Here is a 25,340-nt window from a genome sequence, read left to right as displayed (position 1 = left end):
CACCCAAAGACTTCTTTGTCCTAGCAAAATATCAAACCACTGTGCACACTGCCACAATAGAGTTGAAATGGCTGGGCAGGGTATCGACTACTGTATGTATAGAGCTAGCGATAAGGACGTTGCTTTAACAATTGAGTTATTTTAGCCCGTATTCTATGGATATAATTAAATACCAATATGTCTAATATTGTACAAACAGTATCAAATACAGAATATAAAACACGGAATAAATATGGTATTATAAAAAAAAAAATTTGTAAGAACAGAAAATGTATTTATGCATTATCACGCCGTTTTTTAGTTTAAGCTTTGGTAATGATTTCAAACGAATACAACTTCAATACTAATGATCATCATTATTACAATTTGCCTCATCATCTTTGATGACCTCATCCGCCCAAAATGATGATGATGATGATGATGATGATGATGATGATGATGCAATTCTTGTTAGTTTTCCCTTTCTTTGATTGCAATAATTCTAAATCTGAAGTTTTATTTCAATACGTTTAGTATTTTCCAAGATTTGGCGCCAATTATGAAAAAGATGTAAATGGGGAGATAACTTAATGAATATGCGCTGCACTTCCTCTAATTGCCAACAATGTATACACTTAGTGTTTTTCAATCCCTTTAGTAGTGTTTAAAATGTTTTCCGGACAAGGATATGACGAACAAAATGACACACGGATGGACGCATAGCTAGACGAACAGACAGACAAATTGGTGACTGTATGTTATCACTTAGAGTAGCGAAACATTATGTATAAGCATAATAGCAATCGATTTATTATCGTTTTAATACCGTTACATGCACCTGCATAAGTTGAAGTAAACTTATAATGAAACAAAGTCAAAAATCGGTTTAACGGCTGTTCTTGTGATTGAATTACTGTTTGCTCCATGTTTATAAAGCATTCACAAAAGTAAACATGCTATCAAAGATAACTTTTATATCTATATAATGGCAACATTTGCAGAACTCACAGTTGGCTTAATATCAACGCAAAAAACGTTATATAGCATGTCTGCCTTTAACAAATTGGAACAAACAATGATCATTAAACAAATTATATGTTTATCACCGGAACTGAAATTCATTGCCAACCTTTTGAAATTCCGGCGTCTTTAAACTAAGATTTATTCTATCAACGGATCTTCTCCTTTTCAACATATTTGTTAGGATTTGTTTTTGTTTGTTTTTATATTTCTATGACTTTACATTTTGGTCTTCTTTAGATTTTGTCGGTCAATATAATTCAAAAAGCTAAACTTTCTTCAACTATTTATGATTATATCATTTTTTTGTTTCAAAATATCATATCGCTCAGCTTCCAACAGCTGAAGGATACAGAATATATTTTATTTCATATTCATGATTCGCGTAATTTTAAACAATGTCTAAATTAAAATAAGCAGTCGATACCTGTCTCTGTAATGAGCTTACTCAGTAATGAGCTTACTCTATAATGAGTTGTCCTGTAATGAGCTTACTCTTTACTGAGCTTACTCTGTAATGAGCTGTCCTGTAATGAGCTGTAATGCGCTGTAATGAGCTGTCCTGTTATGAGCAGTAATGAGCTGCCCTGCAATGAGTTTACTCTGTGATGAGCTTCCATAGCATGGTTAAGTAATCTATTGCTAGCTGTTAACGTTCGAGATTGAGCTGCCAGCACAACAAGTATGCTTTGCAAATATAAATATTATAGAACTTCCCGATAGCAATATTATAAGTATATGTTCCCAAAACCTATCTAACATAAAATGACATTTTTTTTCATTGTACTACTATAATAAGTATTAAAACATCTGCAGCACTTACAAACAAAATATGCTTAACCACAATGCAAAACAAACCCACACCTTTAAATGCGGTCAACACATCGATATTGAACATGACGTAAAGAAGATCTACATTTTTTTCGATACTCTTTAAACGATAATGATATTGTTATCACCTCCTATACAGGTTGCCTACAGCATGTCGATCGGAACAACTCGTCCATTTTCCTTTGGAAACAACCACGCATGTATGCCGATTCATTAGCAGAAGTAGTTTGTAAAATACATTAATAATAATAATAATAATAGTAATAATAATAATTATAATGACTATGATAATAGATATTAGTGCTTTAACGCGTGATTTATATAAATAAGTTCAAATTGATTGCCAGTGTTATTGCATAAATAATTAAGATTCATTAGAGGAAGTTCTTTGGCTTAATTGCAAAAATGAAATTACAAGCTCGATAATTATTTGCAGTGTAGTTAAATGAAAATTATTCATTGTAGTTCATTTGCATCCGAGGTTCTGTTAGATGTAAAATATTCCGATTGACAGCATGTGTAATTCGAACAAACACGATACCTCAGTTTAAACAAATCAGGTGTTTAAAACATATCAATGATACTTGGAAAATAACGCACAAGTTAGGAACATACCCGATATCAACGAGAAAAGGTCGATCAAGTCTATAGAGGTCGTATAGCGCAACTAGGGACTCTTGACAAATAAGCGACTTTGAGCAAAGTTGGTAGTCGTTTACAAGTCAATAATATGTAAGTAATCTGTTGTCAGGTTTTTCCTTGATTGTTTGAGTTTGGCCATTGAGCAATGTGCCGTGAGAATTTTTATATTTTACCTTACGGAATACCTATATGTGACTACATGTACCTTTGTACGTGGGGTATAACAATAAACAATATCGCTGTGAGAATATCGCTGCTGAAATTGTTTCTGTTGTAGCAATTGCACTATTAGAGATACTGGTATGTAATTCTTACTGTTTACATATCAATCTAATTGCTTATAAAAGTGTTTCCTTGTTAAAACAAGATCTTGCAGCTGCGTTTCACAGAATACAACCAATTGATAATTAAGCCTTGAGAATATGTATAAACAAATAACAATTGAGATTAAGAAATAGACCTTGCTTCAAGAAAGCGTGTGGCATCTGGTTTTAATACCCTGGACTAAAACCACAACTGTCAGCAAAGTAATATTCCGTTGTTTGTGATTCGACCAATTGCTGCAATATTTTCTGTACTGAGTGGTGCAACAAACTATTTGTATTCAGTATACATTGTACATACACAAATGTATTAATGTAACCATAAAGTTCATATTATTAAATGCTTTTATTAAGCAATAATTTATATGAACGCTGACTTTTTTCATAGCTATTTTGAAGGGACAGGCGAGCGAAGACGTGCCATATTTTCACCCAATCAGCCCATTGTATAACTTTTTAAGTACAATCATATACAAAGATAGTTTAAACTACCCCACAAGCATCTACAATATGAACAACAAATTCTAATCTTGCGAGATGCCCAAGGTTGGGAAAATTGTGAGTGCAAGATGAACATAAACTGCAAGTAGTGACGGAACTTGTCGCAAAATGCCGCATTGTGTTTATCTGACTTGATTCATTATTTTTCAGGATTTTTGTATCCTGTCGGTCAGTACTTGAAGTAACTTTATAAGTTTATTTCTTCTGTGTTTTTTTCAGGTTGGTTAAGCTTATACTTTTAAACTTGCAATTATTACTAAGTGGTGAGGCAAGTGCTAGGTTGAGTACTCATAAACTAGATCTAACCCAAGTGAACTCCTTTTCCATTAATTGTTTAATAGTGGTAATGCTAAAACTTGCTTATTAATATATTCCGTTGCATGTTTGGTATGTATATCACTAGCAAATTAAGGGGAAGGGCGCACCCGGTGCCAATCCCCCCCCCTTTAAATCATCCCCCCTTTAAATCATCCAAGCTTACACCTATATCGGAGAAAAAAAAGGATAAAATATTCTCAAAATGCACCATATAGGACTTGAAATTGATATTTTTTCTTGGGATACCGGCAAAAAATAGGCCAACATTTTAAACCTTTTAAATTTCGGTTTTAATGAAGGGGTAAATGTCCAGAGGTTGTAGCCCTAACGTTTGTATACGTCTTTGCATCGACAAACTTGTAGCTTGTTTTGACTATAATTCATTTTGCAAAATTTAAACAACTTAAATGAAGAACTTAAATTAAATGAAGAAATTTGATAAGTGGGTTTTATCTTTAACAAAAGAAACAAATTGTTTTGAGAGCGCAAATAAACGAAACCCGATATAATTTGCCTTGTGAGTAAAGTTGTAACCACTCGATATTCTCAAAAAAGTAAACAGGACATATGTTTAATATCACATCAAGTAAACAATTGCTCACTACTAAGCATGGAATAAAACACTCAAATAAAATATGTAAAGTAGACTTTGTAGCAGCATTTTGTTCTAAAATAGACCAAATGCATACATTATTAATGGTTCAAATATTTTCCGAAAATCATTAAGGGGTTAATGTTAATAACAATTTAAATTAAAAATAAGTCCACACAAATAAAAACTCATCACCATCACCTTTAACGTCATCATTATTATCATTATCATGGCTCGACTAGAGTGGACATAAGTATGGTAATATATCTGGCAATTATAACATATGTTCACTGGATACAATAACGAATGTTCACTCAAAGCGATCTATGTAGTATGTAGGTATAATACAATAAACATGCAATCATTATTAATAATTCAAAAGAAAATCATGCAACGTACTTTTCAACTTCAACCAACTGATATTCGCACTGGGTTGCAACGCAATTTACAAAATAATGCTCACTATTTCCACACTTTTAAATTTAAAGCGAATGTATTCATAAGTTAAACTTAATAAAGGAAACAAATGTCACACAAAAACTCACCCCTAAGACTTTTTTTGTCCTAACAAAAGATCAAACCACTGTGCATACTACCACAATAGAATTGAAATGGCTGTGCTAGTGTATCGACTACTGTATGTAAAGCGCTAGCGATAAAGACGTTCAATGCTTTAACACTAATTGAGTTATTTAAGCCCGTATTCTGTGTTTAATGAAATACTAATATGTATTTTAATTGTACAAACAGTATTAGATACAGAATATGAGACACATAATAAATATGGTATTATAAAAGAATCTTTTTGTAAAAATAGAAAATGAATTTAAGCTGCACCACGCCGTATTTTAGTTGTAGTTTTGGTTGTGAATTCCAACGAATACGACTTCAATACTTACAATCATCATTATTACAATTTGACTCAGAATCTTTTATAGCTTCATCCACCAAAAATGATGATGATGATGATGATGATGATGATGATGATGATGAAATTCATGATGATGATCATAATGATGATGATCACGACAACGACGATGATGATGATGATGATGATGATGATGATGATGATGATAATGCAATTCCTGTTAGTGTTTTCCATTGAACTTAAACTTATCACTTATGTCTTATAATTTGATTTGATTATAATTTGATGTTTTATTATTAAAGATACTTACTTCAAGTATAAAATTGTATAATATCCTTTAGTTTAACATTCAAACTGATTCAACATTTATATGTACAATATATGTTCTATAATCTTTGACCTTGACCGCTGTCGCTGATAAGCGGGCAAGCTTGGTGATAATTAACGGGTAGATATGCCAGATTGACGGGAAAATGAACTCAAAACAGCCTCGGTATTGTCTTACTTTTTAGAACAGGAAGGAATGCAATCGCGTTTTCATGACTAGAATTAATATAACAAGTGCAAGCACAAAAATTATGTTTCACCTCAAAGTATCAAATTCACTGTAAAGTATGAAATATTAGATTTACTTAGAATTTAGCGCGAAATATTTCCGTATTCTAACATATTGTAATATCAGTAAAAATTGTTGTATAGATAACGAAGTTTTATAAACTTAAAGAATCTCAGTTTTATATTGACATTTTGTCAAAGTTCTAATGAAGTAGATGCTCACAATAGCTCATGCACGGACAAAGACAGTCGATATTTTCAGTTTATTATCTTAAACATGTTTTGCATTCTAAAATTCAAAGTGGATTTGCCTAGCCGAGTGTATTGCTAAATTATACAGAGTTAAACAAATGAAATAGCATCGCATATATTTAAATGAACATTTTTAATGTGGCATTCCAGTTCGCACCAGTGAAACAAGTTAACATAACATAAACTAACATAATGACAACATGGCCAATTGTTTTCACTTGTAAATTGATACTTTATGTTAACTTTATGTTCACGGGTAATTGACCATATTTGTAATTTAGGGAATTAAAAAAGTGTGTGTCTTCAAAAATTACGTAATACCTTGCGCGATTTTTCTCTATGTACCCTCTATAGATTTTTGGCAATTTTTTATTTAAATAACTTCCAAAAGTCGTCCTTCCATAATAAGGTATAAAACAGCTATGAACTGCCGGTTAATCTAAATAAAAAGGCGGCTTGCATATATGTATATTAGTTTCACATTCTCTCTTTTTCTTCATTCGCTAAGGTTTTTAACTCTTACGATTATGTATAAAGGATATAAAAATTGAACGAAAGGGACGCTTGATGTTTGTATTAAGAGAACGAGTGCTTGCACGATTTAAGATTTATAACAGCACCTTCATCAATTGTATTGTCAAGTGCATTTAACTGCTACCGAAGAATGAAAAAATAAGACATAAAGCTAATAACTAATCACTTAAATATTTTTTGCAGAAAGCTCGTATACAAAATGAAAAATGGTATTGTTTTACTACATGCATTGAATATGATTTGTGTTATTTCTCTTACTCCAATGGCTTCGGATTGCGGCCTATTCAATAAATGAAAGCGTTTGCAGTAATTTACAATTCTAACATTGAATATTATTTGACCTAGGTTGAGCACTTAGTTGTGTAACATATTCTGGACAAGCTAGTTTTAGTTTTTATTATCTATTGAACCTGGATATTGATTCAGGTTAGCAGAAATCGCTTGTTCTAACAATGATAATTATTTTACTTTGACTATCACTTATTTGTGTATTCCTGACAGGCTAGTTACAGTTTATATTATCTACTGCACTGGGCATTCAATACAGGTTAGCACAAGTTGATTGCACTAATCTCTTCCTGAACAAGATGTTGTTTATATTGGCAAGAAAATTGCTATAAATGTGTCTAAGTTAATGAGTAATCACAAATGCATCATTCCGTCCTATTCATCGTTGTTTATCATAAGATTCTAAATGTCTTTCGGAAACATAAAAAAATAAAGAATGAAAATATCCGTCTTGATTAGTGTCTATATTTAACCGCAACGGAAAGAGCGACACTTTAAACAGTTGTCATTTTCACGTTTTGATAATGTAAAACGTCGTGACTTTAAGTTAACTTTCCAACCTTTCTCGCTTGTCTATTGGGTTCAGTTTCAGTTTCGTTTTTAGACTGTTCAGTAGCAGTTATAAAAAGGTCCCTAATATTATTCAATCTTGGTCAATTTCTACACTTATTGCTTTCGGGAATGATTTGTATCTGTTTTTAGTTTTAGAATAATTCTACATGAACACAGACCCAAACGAACCCTGGCTTGAGTAGCATTGTGACACAGCCTTCACCATTCATGCAGTTAATCTTGAAAAAACAAAACTTAATCTCCCTCCAACACCTTATCTTATTTCTATCTCTATAAAGAGATTTATTGAAACAGAGATGCATGTCTTATCTGTTATATGCCAGCTTGCAAGGGCGATTAAGATACAGTTTGTTGGATTACGATCGTTAACAGCAAATAATACTTTGGCTGATGCTGAAGATGTTATCGCTTAAGTAGATCCTTCCCCTTCGTCTACGTCAAGAACTTTATTTTTACAAATTTCTTGGGGGACATTTACCCAAACCCGAGTTTTATTCTAAAACATCCAAAAGAAATCAATAATTCAAGAAACTAACTAGGCCAAATGATTGTTTTTATGAAGTAAACAAATGCTGGCAACCTAACAAGGATATAATCATTACAATATCATGTACATTATTGTTCTTTGCAGCAGCTTGTTTTTCCATTATAGGCCCTCTTCAAACCACATTGATTTCTATGACAATATATATGTACATTTGTTATCAATTACGAATACAAAAAAATAGGCCTACTAAACATCTTTTATAACCTGACTATATGTCGCTTTTCTTATTGAGTAATAATAATAAACATAAACAAATTTAATGTATACAGAGTAAACAAAATCAAATGGATAGTTCTCTTTGACCTGCGGTGATGATAGGACAAATAACATAAACTAACAAATCAATACATTTCTATAATTACATGCATTGCAAAAATGTAGTTACAGGAAGAATTTAAAACAAAATATTTTTATCGCAATCGTTTTCGTTTAAAGCCCCATAACATCCGGTTAGATGAAATAATTAATTTGTAATATGTTCATAGCGTCATTTCCTGTTAAAATACAGAAAATGATGAACATTTTAGAAATGTTTTATGAAATCAAGAGGAAATAATGCGCTTTTCTCTTAAATTGTATATGTACCCTTAACAAATTAAACAATTATTGTTTCCATTAAATGTGTTATATTACATATGTGCTGCATAGAAATATACGTGATGGTTATATTTAACCGGAAATAAAGTATATCGGTAATAAAGTAAAGCACGTGATGAATGCATTTATAAAACACGCATTACAGGTTTGAATTAAGTTGTTTCATTTTTTTAATACTTTTAAAACACCTTTAAAAGATGGTGGTTTATTAGTTAGTTGTCATATGGGCGAGATATTATAAATAACATTAAAATACGCAATACCTCCCCGTTATGGAAAAAAGCGCCTGAGAAACTAACAATTATTTTTTCATAATCTAGTACCGCAATTGGTATAAAGAAGTAGTTTAACTACAGATAGAAATATTAAGCCGGAAAGGCCAATTTATTTAAATAGTCACGTTGGCGACATGCTGTTTTAATAACGCATTTTCGTTCTATTTATTCAGCAAACGTTATGGCATTCACTTTGGAAACTCTGATCCGCAACAATGAATAAGTGTTTGCTAAGCTGCAATTATATTTAATTGCTCGGGTTTCTAAAGTCTAGTCTAATTTGATTTTGAAAGTCAATTACATGTAGTAGCTAAAAGTGAAAGGGCTAGTTGGGTAACAGTGATCGCAATTTTCTTTGTCACTGAAAATAAATAAATTAGACAAATGTGCGGGAAAATGTGATACTTTGAATGATGTTACCCATTTAACAGGTATAAAATATAATTACAAAATAACAAACGCCAAGTTCCATTAAATGTTCTCTTCATACTGTTATTTGCGGCGGAGTCACATTGTTCAAAATTGCTTTCACAATTTAAGACACTCTCTTGCGCCCCTTTCCATACCCAGACTTTAGTACATATTATATTATTTTTTACATTTAATTAAAAAAAACCGGCAGGATGACCGAAGTGGCTCATGTACCGTACACACAAAGGTGCTCTAAAAAGAGGAATAGTGAGTGGCATAGAAAGAACGGATATAATTTGTTTGAGTATCGCAAAGCTTTATTAGAGACACAAAATTGTTTATTAAGACCTAAAACTGTACCGAAAGTTCAAGAACATCTTCCAGAAAAAGTGATATTTTGTTTTAATGTCTGTAAGCTATAAAGACAGAACTAAAAGGAAGCGTACGAGAAATCTTCAAAAAAAATTACAAATTCATACAAAGCCACATTACGTTTTCTAGAAATAAATAGGACAGTTCGGAATAAAAATTAGTTTAATCTTTGAAATTATAATTTTATTCAAAAAGAAAGGACTGCATTTGCATTAGAAATGAGGATAAATTGCCTGTTTGTATATGAGAAAGTAAAATAAAATGCTGCTTACCAAACACATTGGGCTCCTTTAGTCTGCAAAAGGTTGACCATTATGAAGACAGTTTGCAGGCATTCGCAAAATACTGATACTGTCACTATATTGTCAAACTTAATCAAATTCAACAATGTCCTAAACTGTCTACATCCGTACATGGAGAAAGTATTAAACTTAATAGATACCATCAAACACGTTCCAAAGTAGTTTGTTCAATAATCTATACAATTTTGAGAATCGCATCGGTATGTAACGATGATTTGATGTTGGTTAATGTTGCTCAGCTTTGTGTAAATAATCTTTGTATTACTCTTTCAAAGTTTGTTTTGACGATATTCTTTTGCATATTTTTTTTTTTCAAAATTCCACAGTCTTTTTAAAAACAGTTCTTTAGAAGTCTGAAGGTAAATGCTATTTCCCTTATCTTTATTGGTCCATTAATCAACACCTATTATGTAGATAATATAATTAAGAACATACTTCTTATTATAAGTTGATGTTGCCATTATAGCTCCATGGTGAATTTTTACTATTAGCAACGTGTGTTCGCATCTGAATTTGGAACAAAATCAGGCCGCCACCAAAACTTCATCTCATTTAAAACTGATATGTTACAATTTATATCTGCATCTGTTGCGGAAATAATGTTCTTAAAAAAAGCTTTATGACTGTTTAATTGCGCATTTTAGTACAGGATAGATATACGAATAATTACTTATGGCGTTACAAGTTAGCTGTCGCATCTCCATTGGTTTCTGTTTTGGTACAGGATAGATATACAAGATATTTCCAATGGCGTTATAGGTTACATGTTGCATATTCATGGGTAATTGTTCTGGTACAGAGTAGATATACAAGTAGTTAATGATGGTTTTACGGGTTACCTGTGACATCTATTTGGATTGATGACCTGGTACAGGATAGATATACCAGTTTCTTCTTATGGCGTTATAAGTTTCATGTTGCATAATAATGAATAAATGTTTTGGCACAGTACAGATATACAGGTTACTTCTTATGGCGTTATATGTTAGCTGTAGCGTATCCATGCCTAAATGTTTTAGTACAGGATAGATATACAAGTAATAACTTAAGCCTTTACAGGTCAGAGGTCTCATATCCATGGGTTAATGTTTTGGCACAGGATAGAAATACAAGTAATTACTTATGTCGTAACAAGTAAGCTGTCTCATATCCATGGGTAAATGTTTTGGTACAGGATAGATATACAAGTACTTGCTTATGGCGTCACAGGTAAGCAGTCGAATATCCATGGGTTAATTATTTGGTACAGGATGGATACACTAGTAAATACTTAATATGTCTTTACAGGTTAGCTGTCGCATATCCAGGGGTAAAAATGTTTTGGTATAGGGTAGATATTCAAGTAATAACGAATAGCGTTACAGGTTGGTTGTCCCATATCCATGGGTAAATGTTTATTACACGATAGTTATACAAGTAATAACTTATGGCGTTACAGGTTAGCGGTCGCATATCCATGGGTAAATGGTTAGGTATACAAGCTACTTCTTATCGCGTTATAAGTTTCATGTTGCATTTTAATGGGTAAATGTCTTGGTACAGGATAAATATACAAGTTACTTTTTATGGTGTTATATATTAGCTGTAGCCTATCCATGCTTAAATGTCTTGGTACAGAATAGGTATACAAGTAATTACCTAAGGCGTTATAGGTCAGCTGTAGCGTATCCATGGGTTATTGATTGGTACAGGATAGATATACAAGTAATCATTATTATGTCACATGTCAGCGGTCTCGTATCCATTTTGGTACAGGATAAATATTTAAGTAATAACGTATAGCGTTACAGGTCAGTTGTGCCATATCCATGGGTAAATGTTTGGTACAGGATAGATATACAAGTAATTACTTTTGACGTCACAGGTCAGCGGTCTCATATCCATGGGTTAGTGTTTTGGTACAGGATAGATATGCAAGAAATTACTTATGGCGTTACATGTAAGTTGGTTAGTATCCAAGGGTAAACGTTTTTCGAATTACATGCACATTTTTCTCGTTAGTTTCAATAGTTCTTTATTTTTTTCAGATATTTGCAATATTTTATTTGATTTTTAAAATTTATTTTAAGAAAGTAATTCATATAAACGAATGAATGAATATCCTGGCGTAAAAACATGCATCCAGTACGGAGATAAAACATAAAATACTTGACTCTTTCAAGTTTAATGACCCAGAAACACTGATTTATAGTGTTGCCTATTTATATTAGTTGTTCAAAACAATTCGCTTCGGCAACTCATAAATTCAAACAAGATTTAAATGGCTTTCCATTTTAAATAAAATATCATAAATTACCTTATCCAAACAAAGTCTGAAATGCTTCAAACTAAAGTTGACGTTCAACCGTGGTTCATATTTGGATTTTTATTATAGTTTTTAAGCTTTTGTCAATTCGCACAGCCTATTTTAGCAAACATTTATTTTAAGGATCCGTTTTTAGTAACTCAATAAATTTCTATGTTAAAACAAATTTCCAGTTTTACAGAAAAACAACGAGGCCCACAGCAGAGCTTTTATTTGATTAATAGCAAGTTAATTATATTTAACAATACGACAAGTAAACATTTTGATCTGATAACTTTGCATGTTATGTAAATGGCCCGAACAGTGACCACTTTAAAACTGGGTTGAAGTGGATAAACATATAAAGGAGAAAGATAAATATACTTTTGAAATAAAATATATGCTCCTAACTGTATATGCGACAAAATGACCTGAACACTGACAGCTGTGAAACTGCTGAGAATTGAATGAATAAATCAAGTTAAAAATCTTTTGAAATGAAATTAATCCTCATAATTGTCACATATTATGTACATGAACTGTGGCTACGTTGAAACTGAGCCGCAGTGGATAAACATATCAAATAAACAGAAAAAACTATTGAAATGAAATATAATTATGTCTACGAGAAAAACAAATCTTCGTAGAATGGGGGTGCTAGAATGAGAAATGTGTGTTCACAGCTAGCAATCCTTATCACAGTTTAAAACATAAATGCGTGCAATTAAGGTACACAATAAGAAAGATGCTTTAAACTTTCCTACGCTAACAAGTAACATCAAAGCTCAAAGCATTATGTTCATACAAATTCTGAATATTGAGAAACAATCAACCGTGACTAGCTCTAACTAGTGGAATGCCAACCAGACAACGATAACTACTGGAAAACATACCAGACACCCGATAGTGTTGTAATTGCATCAAATATAACAACACAAGTAATCACTTTTGTACCAATGATATGAGGTACCCTTTAGACGAAATGACATAATGCCGACAATAGTGTCGATATAAATGAGCACCGGCGCCACTTTGGATACTGATGTGCAGCGCTGTCACATCAGATAGAGATGTACCGATGCCTCTTTTAATATAGATGTGCACAGTTCCCTATTTGAACATAGAGGTGCACCGTAGCCAATTTTACGATAGAGATGCACCGGTGTCATTTTTAACATAGAAGTGCATCGTTTCCGTTTTGAACAAAAAGGTGCAGCGGTGCATCTTTGACTATAGAGTTGCACCAGTTCCACGTTGAATAAAGAGGTGCATCATTGCCACATTGAACATAGAAGTGCACCGTGCCATTTTGATCAAAGAGATGCACTGGTGCCATTTTAAACAGAGAGGTACACTGGTGTCACTCTGAATATAGAGGTGCACCGGATTACATCTTGAACATAGAAGGGCTTCGGTGCACCTCCGGAATATAGAGGTGCACCGGTGCCACTTGGATACAGAGGTGCGCCGGTGCCACTTTTAATATAGAGGTGCGCCGGTGCCACTTTAAACATAGAGGTGCGCCGGTGCCTCTTTAAACATAGTGGTGCACCGTTGCCTCTTAAAACATAGTGGAACACCGTTGTCACTTTAAACATAGAGGTATATCCGCACGTTTGACTGTAGAGGTGTATTGGTGCCACTTTGAACATGGACTTGAACTTGGGCCACTTAAAACATAGAGATGAACCGGTGCCATTTGTGGCATGGATTTGCACCGGTTTTACTTTAAAAATAGGTGCAACGGTACCACTTTCAAAGTAGAGGTACAAGTTGCCATTTGAACAAAGAGTGGCAACTCTCTTTGAAATGTCAAAACTAGCTGAAGTGGACTTGTGACCTAAATGGTACTCTATATAAATGTTCGTATTCATTTACGGTGTAGATTTGGTTTCCGCCAACTTTTGCATGGTACATGACGTTAATGAAAAGGAAAACAGAAACCATTATTTGCTAACTAAAGTCTACCAGACATCAGATTTAGGAAATATTAGCGCCAACGATTTCGTAAGTGTCATAATAAATAAGTTAATACCGCTTTAACAGTTAAAGTCCCATTATGTTTTAGTGTCAAATAGTTAGAGGGAAACTGTTAACAGTGCGTTTGTGAAAAGGCTCAGATAATGTCTGATAAAACCCCGCGGTTTATTAAACAGAATATTGGCAATGTTACTTTTTTACTGTTACTCTTTATATGCTAACAAAGTAGATACGTGGGTGCTAATTTTAGAATATATGTTTTGTTTTGTTGCACGATTGTAATTGTGATAAATGCATTCGTTATTTTTATGGGTTAAAAAAAATCAAAAAGGTTAAGAGAAGTCATCTGAATATACAAACATTTGATAAGTTTGCATTGCTAAAACACACTGAGCATTTAATAAAGTCACGTGGTATGCAAATTTCGTGAAGTTATTCGCGTTCTGTCAATACCTGTTCACCAATTAAAGTCCTAGTGTGTTTTAGTATTAAACAATAAGATAGACAAATAAAGGAACAAAACGAAACGAAATTGGATAAATGATTATGATAAAGGCTAAAAATATCTTTGATGAAATCCAATAGGTCCACACGATGCTTTATCAAACAGAAAAGAGTGAAAATAATGAATAACTCGACTTCTCACTCGCTGTATGTTAATGAGATAGCTAAATTTAAAATATACATGTACTTTCGGTATTGTTGCATGCTTTAAATTGCGATTAATGTATTTGTTATTTTCCTAGGGTTAAATAATGCTAAAATCGGTTAAGAGAAGTTATTTGGATAAACGTTGATAAGTTTACATTGTTATTTTACTGGGCTTTTAGGAAAGATACGTGATATGCAAACTTTGTAGTGACGTTTTGTGCGCTTAATTTAGAAGATATTTTCGATATTGCAATAAATGATATTTTTTTATTATCTTTGGGATTAGGAAATATTAAAAAGTTTAAAATATCTTATTTTATATACAAACATTTCGATATGTTTACATAACTAAAACATACTGGGACTTTATAAGTTTAAGCTATTCAGAATATGCTCAGCTAAAATGATATTACAAATGATTCTCATAAAACATAATTATATTGAAGTAGCAATACATTTTAAACTATAATATGAAATCAAGCAATCCATGAGAGTATGATAACAGGATCTTATTTATAAAGATACTGTTTACTTATAAGGTTAAATACTTGTTTGTACTTGATTATTCCAAAAAATAGATCGAACCTTCCTCATCAAGATCAGATTTGTAAGAGGAATATCCAACGAGTTAAGTGCATTGTTGCACTGTTGTCAGTTTACAAGTAATATCGCATTGTATAAGATTCACTTGATATTAAGTCATTATTTTTCACATCATAGTGATTTCATGATATTCATTATTATATTAATACCTCTTTATATCTAATTCCTAATTTTACTGTATATATTTTTCTAATCCACTAATCTGTTACATTAATTTATTAGATGAAAATATTTAACATCAATTCAGTAAATGAGTTTGAGTTAACTTATGGATCAATATTTGAATACTATGTGTTGTTTATTTTTTCTTTAATTCACTCAATGAGTTTGAATTCACTTAGGGATCAATATTTAAATAATATTTATACATATATTTTACATGAATTCAGTCCAGTAGTTTAAATAAACTTACGGATCAATATTAAAATAACTTTCGTTGTTCATTTTTACATGAATTCAGTCGTCGAGCTAACATTAACCTAGGGATCAATATTTAAATAGCTATTGTTGTTCCTTAAAGCTGAATGCATGTATCATTCTTGATGTATGCTACAATAATGATAAGAAATGAAGGAAATAATCAAAAACCAAAGCTCCTGGCTGAATGTTATCAATGTTTATACTTAAATTAATTAAGTTCTCTGTATATATGCCTTATTTTTTTAGGAATTTATTTTCACGGTAATACAACAGAAAACAATTATGAGTGTAATCATTTAACCCTTGATACCGAAATTGCAGCATAAAGTAAACTTAAAGTATAAACACCTGGTTATAGTGGGGAGCAACCCAAGCCGGTACAGTCAAGAAACAAAGGAAACTGTTAACAAAACCACTCGCCCTCAAAGACTCTGACATACGTTTAGGGATATTTCTGCGTTCAAAATCATTGACTTCAAAGACAAATTTTGAACATATGTTAACATTTTGTGAAGGGTTCCAGTCGTCAGTAACATATTTTTAACTCTATTATGGTTTGCCATACTTTATTTCTTCATAAAAGGGTGCATTTTACAAAACATGAGCTAGTCCCTTTAAACCCATTAAAACACTTCTATATGTTCGTAACATAACTTTGTTTGGAATAGGTTTTATTTATAAACAAATATTGGAACTACAATAGCAGATCAGTTAAAGTAAAATAGAACTCACCACATTAATAATCCATCATGATGAAAGCAACGAAGAAAACATTTAAATCGGATGCACTTGACATTGCCTTATAATTATATTGTAACAGTGCATGAAGTACTTGATATGTGAATTATAACATAACGATACAAATGTATTGGAGTGAACATGAACACACACAGTGTGAAGGATTTAGTTTGACCTTGGGAGATAGGTTAAAGGATAATAACATACGCTATTGATATTGGGGAATGTAGTATTGGAAAACAGCTAAAGCTCACTGCTAGAGTTATTCAGCTTGTTACGAAAATATCGAACATATTATACGTAGGCGGATATAGTATTACTCAGTCATCGGGAATATCAATCGTAACAACTCGGCCATCTCCGGCAAGCTTCGAGATAGGCCAATTCCTGATACTGGCCGAGGTGTTCCGATTGCGGGAGTATGGCGCTTGATAGACGCTTTATCGAAACACACTTCAACAGTGAGTTAACCACCTGTTATGATGATTGTGAAGTCATATAGTCATGTGACTATTAGATAACAACACAAATGTGAGGTTGTATAATGAATTAATATAGGAATACTAGCTATGTTGTGCAACTATCAAGAAAAAATGCATGCCTATACCATGTAGAAGAATAGTAATAGTCTGTTTCACATTATGTTAAAGGCATCGTATAACATACTGGTCAGTAATATATATATAGTTTTTCAATGATAACAAGTTGGGTGGAGGGGAGATGGAGGGGATGACATTTTAACTGTTCAGTAACAGTTCAGAATGTAATCCCTGATATCAAGAGACAGCAGTTTTTACTTTTATCCAAATAACCATAAATACTTGATTCAAAACAAAAAAGAAATAGCTGTTTTAATACTAGTAGTGACCTCCATAACTTTAATGAAGATAATTATTGTTTTAGTGTTTACAACACACGTCACAAAAAGATAATATAGAACGTGTTCGTGGAAGTTCTATAGCTAGTTGATGACCTGGTAAAAGCCAAATTGAACAGCGCGTTAAAATCATTAAAATAGTCAAATAATATGACGTCTAAAAAACTGTAAATTCAAATGACGTCATAGCTCGAGTCGAGTCATTTAGTTTAAAAATTAGGTCGCGATTTACTTGTGGCGTAGTTAAATGTAAATATTTCTGATATTGAAAACCTTCAATATACAATCGACGTACTTTTCGATGGTAAATGGAGGAGGTGTTCCGAATGTTCCAAAAGATACCAACACATACTCGTCTATGGTGTATGGATAACCGAACACTGATTAAAAGTTATAAATGTTAATCAAGTGATGATGTCGCAAAGACAAAATGTATCATGTTAAATATTACGTAGTAATCATACATAGCCTTTTGAGAATGTTGCCATAGAAATCCGGATGAGTAATACCATTAGCAATCAGAGATTTAAGACTGTAAGTGTCGTTATGTTTCGTAAAGAACTTAATCCCTCAATGAATGAGGGAAAAGGTTAAGCTGTTAATAAAAAATGGTTGAATATAACAACTGTGTATTCGTTAAAGTGACTACCAAAAACTCCAAATTTACACCTAGATCATCCGACTTACGAAAAACCGATTGACACTAATCCGACAGGATAATGGGTTGTCAAGACGTGAACTGGTCCCTTCCACAAAGCGCACTGATTGGCAGCATTGACTCCTATCTTCGGAGCTGGTACGTCCTAGAATAAGCTCCGAGAGCAATTCAGTTGCAATAACTGGACTACTGTTTCGACGATACACATCACTGTTAGTAACTGCGCTTGTTGATGTCCCTGCCAATCGAAGGCTGGTAAAGAAGTATGTGGGTTTTTTTTCATTTAAACCCGTCAGTCGTCCTAAATAATAGCTGTGTCTTCATTATTGGTGTCCGCCCGCGAGACAGATGGCTGATACACCCAAATGACCAACTATCCCGTATTGTGTTGGGTGAGTTAAGGGTTAGAGTACAAAATAATCAATACCCTTAAACTTTGGACTCACGGATCTTCGGACTTTCTAGCCTTTGGGCTTGCGAAAATCATAAATAGTAAAAAAAACCATCATGTACTTCGAGGTAAAGAATTAGTTGGTGCAGCACTCTAAAATAAAGACCCTTGTACTCTTGTATCTTGTGGTTAAGCAAGTTATTTCTGCTAAATTCATGACAATGTCGTTCTTTGTGAAAGAAACATTGCGATATTTTTTATGGGAATCAGATTTTTTCCTTAGAACGATGTTTTCTTGCGCTGATAGTCTTTTTATAATTGAAATTATTTGGAAAAGTACTAGCGACCGTAGGTTTTGTGAAAAAAAAATACGGATTATTTCTTCAGGAAAACGTGAACACATAAAGTGCATGCATTATCGCGATCCGTTTGAAATAAAGAGCAAAGTTTTGCTCAAAGTCGGGGTTCACATGATGGTGATAAAAAAAAACATTAAACCAAGGCACATGCATATGATTCATTGGCATATCAAGCAAATTTCCATTTTGGCAAAGATGAATATTTAAAAAAGAAAGTTGGGGTTCCAACTCCGAGGGCACACAGGGAAATTCATATGTTTACAACAACTATGGATTATCGTATGCAGTTATTGTAATTGTGTCTTAAAAGTATTGAAAGGTTGTTATCAGGTGAAAAATGGTATTGGTATGTTGCAATAAATGGCCTTTTCTTTTATCAAAAAAAAATCTATTTTAGCTTTTAGCAAAGTGCGGTATAATATAAGTATAGACTACTTCGAACCACCTTGTATAATATTGACCTCCAAGTCAGCCCTAAACATTGAACGAAGCTCAGCCTTCGGTTTTTGGTAAAGTTCGTGAAGTATTCTTATTTTGAGGACTTCTAAGACTATTAAATACAGATATCTTAACATTTGTAAATAGAGTTTAAGCAAGTATTTTGGCCATATTAAATGTGATGTTTAGCTAAAGATTCTTTAGACAAATTTCACGTGTATTAAAAAAATAGAAACAATTCTCAAGAAGGGCTTTTTATATGTTCTATATAAGTTAAAACGCATCGATATAACCCTGGAGCTGTTCTAAGAGGTCATTTTTAAGACAATTATTATAACGATATTGAATACGGCCCCTGACCATATCATTCTTTGGACAGACAGCAAACAGAACAAATAACATTTAATTAAATTTATTTGGATTTTTTTATTTGCGCATAACGCGCTTAACGCATTTATTACATAAAACAACAAGTTATCCAAGAAAGCAACGTTAACAATGAAGACTAACTGTTACTTAGCATTTTTGTAGACAAAATTAATGACAGCACTTTTACTAGGGACGTTAAACACCTATGGGTAAATCAAAATTATGTAAGAAAAAGCAGTTTTGTCGTATGACTGAAGTACAGCTTGTAGTATTTGAATGCTGTGTTGATAAATGCGACATTACCTTAACATAAATAATGTTATAAATCTCAGATCAGTTTCAATTGTTCAAAAGTTATAAACGAAGCATAATTGCGCGATTTTGGTTAAGTCTTATTTTGTGTATTACTTTACCCCTTTGTTCACCATTTCTGGCTGTTGCCGCCACTTGAGGCCTATTGAGGTCGTTTAACATGCACACAAGCAAACATTCATTTCCAAATATCTTAATGGGCCTCTAATATTCTCCCTTTCTCGTTGATAGTGAAACATAGTAGCTTTCTGTCTTCAAACTATTGCTACTGTTTTACATGCAAAACAAATCCAAAATATAAACACACTTTGGGGGCTTGATATAAAAAATACATAAACATATACTTATGTAAACATTTCAAAATTGGTAACAAATAAGTCCATAACATTGAAATAAGTAAAATTTGTTTAAAGCTTTGTATAAAAACATGACATAGATATTCAAAAATCATTATGTTAAACATGATTTATATGCAATAATACTGTATATTGTTTGTAAAATATAATGTGAAATATAATGTGAAATGCAAAAAATATCAAATCAACATTGTAATATAATCGAGACAACACGACCATTGTTACGAATCAACACTTAAAGGAGTGTTTTCCCTCGGATTTCATTGATATTGGATAATCGAGATAACTCATACATTTTTGTGAATCAACACTTATACAGGTGTTTTCTCTCTGATTTTATTAGGTGAAGGTTTTCTTCACTTTCCTCTGTTTGAGCGGAGCCGGAGGTCGGAAGTTGTCCTGCATATTGTTTCCATCGGAATCCACTAGGTTTCGGAGAGCTAACAGCTGGAAGAGATGTGAAATGTTTACGTGTTTTGGCTTGAAAATACATCGTGGAAAACCCACGTGACTTGTGGCGTCATTTTCAGGTACTATGGCAATACAATATTCGCAGATCTATTTTTGAAAGCATGTAACTGAACGAATTTTACTTCTATTGTAGAGACTAATAGCTCATTTTAAACATAACCGATTGTAGCATAACCCATTGATCTGGTCATTTACAATGGTTCGGCTAGTCAACAGAAGTTTCGAAATACATATAGCATCAGCAAAATAAAACGGCGCTGATCTTAATACAAAATAAGTCAATTATACGTTGTTGTTTTTTGTTGTTGTTGTTTTTTAAACTGGCTTAAAAGGTCCAGGCAGATTTACTAAGGGCTAATTTGACAATTCAGTTTGCAGTACATCCAACATTTTTGCATAATGGTGTTGGTCTGAGGAGTAAAATATATTTTCTTGTATCTCAGATATCTCGTATCGATATATTAATGAATATTCGTTAACATTTACACAACAAGTTCTGAGTGTGCGAGTGGCCTTGTAATCTTATCATAACAATGCCGGCTAGAGAGTGCAAAAGCGTCCATCAATTGACTCCTTTGTCACGTTTAGGGGCCCAATTGGCTATACCGTCGAAGAAAAATTATAGTCCATATGGAAAAAAACTGTTTTCCGCTTAACTTAACATGGGCTATTATTCCATTCACGTGAAATGGAACTAGTTACAGCCTTTTAAAAATTTAAGAGATTGAATAAATCTTCAAGTACCCATATTATTTAAACAATACTATAAGAATGCGATTATGCCAAAAGCAATATTTCAATACTTTATAATAATAATATAATAATTTACAATGTATTATATTCTGAAACAGTCGTTTTAAAAGAAAATCGTTTATTTCACTATCAGGCTCTTAAAAGCACATATAAATATAACGATAACTTTAGCATTGAATTTATACCTGCTCCTTTGAATACTCGACTGGCTCTTTGAACACAATCCACGTGACACTTTCAAACAGTGGGGGCGTGGTCAGGGAGCCGAGATAAGTCCAGTAATCGCTCGTATTTGCTGCAATACACATTACTCAACTAATTAGTTGTTGCATTAAATCTAAAAGTGAAAAACAATTGAACGATCAAACACATCATATGCAAAAGTAGTAGGTTTACATGTATATTAAGCGTTCAACAAGCAAACTTTGGCTACTTCCTACAGATGAGGTTGAAGGACAACGGACACCAGTCAATCACCGAATTACTATCTGGAGCTTTCAACTGGGCTGCATATAGAGCTGCTGATGCATGTGAAGCATTCCTCATTTCATGTTGGCACCGGACGTGGAAAATTTTCGTAAAATGTCTTTCCTTTTTTATAACCCTACAGGATATTTAGTTGCTAGTATGTGAAAATAGTAACGTGAAAGCATGCTTAAAAGTAGTATAATGTCCAATTACGTGTCAAACAGCCAATGAATGTGGAACGGCATCGAAATTTTCCTAAAAAAATACAAATGAACTAATGTTACATATATCTATTTTGTTGATGTCTTAGCTTCAAATGGTAATGAAGTAATTACGAAAGTGTAAATCTTTATAAGCAAACAAAGAGTTTAAAGTTGTAATAACTTTAAACTCTTTGTGTGCTTATAAAGATTTACACTTTCGTACATTTCGTAGACAAAAAGGTTATTTCGCAAAGAGAGATCATAAAAACTAAACCACAAACTTTTCGTAGAATTACACTACCAACAGCCCAAATATGTGCCTGTGCATGATACATTCTGGTGTCTGTGGTTCTACTTACAGGGTAGGAGGAGGGTGGGGTCGAGGGTAGTGTCCACGGTCATATCCGCGCCACTGGTCTTCAGTTTACCGCAGTTATCTGATATAACTTTGAATTGATTGCACGCAACCCCAGGCTGAAATTGATACATTAAATTAAATTAAAATAAACAAAAAAACTTACACTAGTGTTTAATTGTAAATATGATACAATTTCATACTTGTTGTATTTGTTATCAAACAGTTTATGGAGTAATGGTTAACGATATGTTTTGCTATATTGCGACCGACCGTCATTTTTTATTGAATGTGTGTTTCGTTTTAAGGGTATTTTCTTAATTGTATTTATCTTCATGTAGTTTTTTCCTTGAAGAGCAGGGAAAAAATATTGTGCAAATGGAATTAATTGCTACAGTTTCACTTTTGCATGTTCAATATCCGAGTATGAAGGGTGTCACAGTATTTATATGAAAAATAACAGAAACAAACGTATGCAATAGCCAAAAGTTTAATCATAAACCCCTTTTAATGGCACAGGGTAAATGCCAAAGACATAAAACACAAAAACAAAAAATCACCGTGATGAAGATGCCAAGAACCGCCAATCCGTCAGGCTTCTGGACGGCGTCAGCGAAGCTGCTGTATTTAGTAGCGTTCCAGTGAACCAGATGCAGCTACAAACATAGCATACTAACGTTATGTCTCATACAGAATACACATTCCTCTTTACAGATCTGATGTATGTTGGCAAACAGATATATTTGTCAGCAGTGTAACTAATTCAAAACAAACACAGGAATGAGCCAAGACGGTATTGAATTTATGTTTTTTGGCACTGTGACGGCCAATATCAACGATTTAATCACAACAATTGTTTTATAGAATCATGTGCTCGCTAAGGGCGTCCTTTGACAAATGATCGTGAAACGCATTACAGCAGTAAAGGTCTTGTTACACAAAGAAAGATTCGCTTTCAAGAATACACATTCCAATATTGAGTTCAATATCAAACGTTCGTTGCGTACACAAGCAGGGTCAATGTAAGTGTATCCTACCTCCGAAGCGTACATCTTGCCGTCGACAGTGTGTTCGGATCCACGGCCGTCTTTGGCACCCCAATGGAGATGAAACTGCTCCAGGCTGTATTCGTCTTTACCCAGGGGACCGCCTGTCAGAACTGAAATAAAGGCATCGGTACACAGCAAACTGCATTGTAAAGGAAAAGGCAATTCAGCAATATATAAGCTCTTTTTAAATACAGTCATACATGTATTAAGAGTCCACCTATGAAACACTCAGGTCAATGTGGCTGCTAAAACAGGTGCATGGCCGCTTAATCCAGGTGGGAAACTTTTACCAATGAAGCAAATAGAAATATTTAATATATCTTATGAATGACAAATGACTGGTACTTCAATTGCATTGTATGATGTTTCCCTAGTATATATTGCTATAAGGTTTAACCTTGAAGTGTAAATACAACTTTAATCGCGACTCAAGGGGAGGGAACGTAGCACTCAAAATCAAAATTATTTTTTACATAGACTCTCAGATAGTTAAATGACTTCCGGAAGAAAATGAATGAGTAGTCGGTACGTAGCAATTTGGGAGGGGAGTTGCAGAGGAGGTGTTATAAAATTTGATGTCAGCCTTCTGTTTGCATTACGGCTTGACCCTACACCCCCCCCCCCTTTGAAGATAAAATTGAAATTTAGTAGTCATAATAGAGAATTTTACCCTCATTATTGAACGAGGTACCAAGGCTCCTAAAAGGAGCTTTTCAACTACGATGGATGACATCAAAAGCGTTCCGAAACCAAGTTTAGAGGAGAAAAATTGGTCAGCAAAGGTTAGATGAGAGCCTACTTGACTCAGTGTGTGTATACCACGTGATAAATTGCGCCTTAAATGCTACGTCGGAAGGCAATATTTTGCTTCGAATGAAGACTTTGAACAAAGATAACTTTCCTATTTGTCCACAATTTTAAATGAAACATAGCGCAGTCTACGCCGCTTACGGAGCCCCGCCTTCGGTATTTCGTTTTTTTACCAGAGTTTGATTGAGAGTTTAGATTATTAAAACACTTCGACAATCCTATGATTATCAGTTGCTCTCTCTCTCTCTCTCTCTCTCTCTCTCTCTCTCTCTCTCTCTCTCTCTTTCTCTCTCTCTCTCTCTCTCTCGTTATCTTCAAGTACAATGTTAATAACATTAATACAGTTGAAATTTTAATAAAAGTTTGCATTCTATTTAACATATAATAAAAAAACATACGACATTATGTATATGGCAATTTTGAAAGCAGGAATGGTGAACAAGCTTCTAGCGATATTCTTGTTTGTATAGTTGGTTACATTGTTTATGGTTGTTTCAAATGTGTACATTTTAACCACTCGAGGGTGAGAATTAAGATGTATATAATACCCCTAAAATATAGATTTACATACAATTAAGATACACTTTTAATTCCCTATGATAGAAATGGTCAATTACCCGTTAACATAAAGTATAAATTTGAAAACAATTTGTCGTTTTGTAAGTTTAAACTTACTGGAATGAGACTTGTTGATTGGAACAAATACTATTCTTTTTTATTTGTTAAATGCTGTGTAATTTAGCAATAAATATTTTTTTAGATAATAAATTTGAAAAATCGACTGCCCTTTTCTGTGGATGAGCATTTGTAAGCGTCAACTGCACAAATCGCTCACCTGATCGATTTAGGATGTTGATGGGTAACTTCAATAAAGGTTGTTGCCCGATTAGGTCAATGTGTGTATGTGTGCGTGCGTGCGTGGGTGAATGTGTGCGTGCGTGCGTGCGTGCGTGTATGTATGTGTATACGTATGTGTGGGTGTGCGTGTGTGCGTGCGTGCGTACGTACGTGTTTG

At 33.3% G+C, this 25,340-nt stretch overlaps 2 protein-coding genes across 13 annotated transcripts in view; both read right to left on the bottom strand.

The window, feature by feature from the left end:
- The window catches only part of LOC128224659 (carbonic anhydrase 2-like), a 42,609-nt gene extending 26,018 nt beyond the window's left edge, over positions 1-16,591 (bottom strand). The window contains exons 1-2 of one of the 5 annotated variants that reach the window (XM_052934600.1): positions 16,451-16,581; positions 9,751-9,773 (exon numbers count right to left, since the gene is read on the bottom strand). The gene's annotated coding sequence lies outside the window, so the exon portion shown is untranslated. Of the gene's footprint in view, positions 1-3; positions 42-4,605; positions 4,625-4,751; positions 4,838-9,750; positions 9,774-16,450 lie in introns of those variants that run through there. The other 4 variants (XM_052934598.1, XM_052934597.1, XM_052934601.1 and 1 more) reach the window with 4 other exon arrangements.
- A 2,984-nt stretch (positions 16,592-19,575) lies between these two features.
- The window catches only part of LOC128224661 (carbonic anhydrase 2-like), a 37,640-nt gene continuing 31,875 nt past the window's right edge, over positions 19,576-25,340 (bottom strand). For all 8 annotated transcript variants that reach the window (XM_052934616.1, XM_052934619.1, XM_052934615.1 and 5 more), the window contains 5 exons: positions 23,504-23,625; positions 23,027-23,122; positions 22,471-22,585; positions 21,626-21,735; positions 19,576-20,663 (listed from right to left, as the gene is read on the bottom strand). In XM_052934616.1, coding sequence (XP_052790576.1) covers positions 20,556-20,663; positions 21,626-21,735; positions 22,471-22,585; positions 23,027-23,122; positions 23,504-23,625 — 551 coding nt within the window. In that variant the 3' untranslated portion in view covers positions 19,576-20,555. The remainder of the gene's footprint in view (positions 20,664-21,625; positions 21,736-22,470; positions 22,586-23,026; positions 23,123-23,503; positions 23,626-25,340) is intronic.

The sequence above is a fragment of the Mya arenaria genome, chromosome 17 (genome assembly GCF_026914265.1).
Source record: "Mya arenaria isolate MELC-2E11 chromosome 17, ASM2691426v1".
Classification (NCBI taxonomy): Eukaryota; Metazoa; Mollusca; class Bivalvia; order Myida; family Myidae; genus Mya; species Mya arenaria.
Note: the sequence above shows the minus strand (reverse complement) of the source record. Positions and strands in the feature narration are given on the sequence as shown.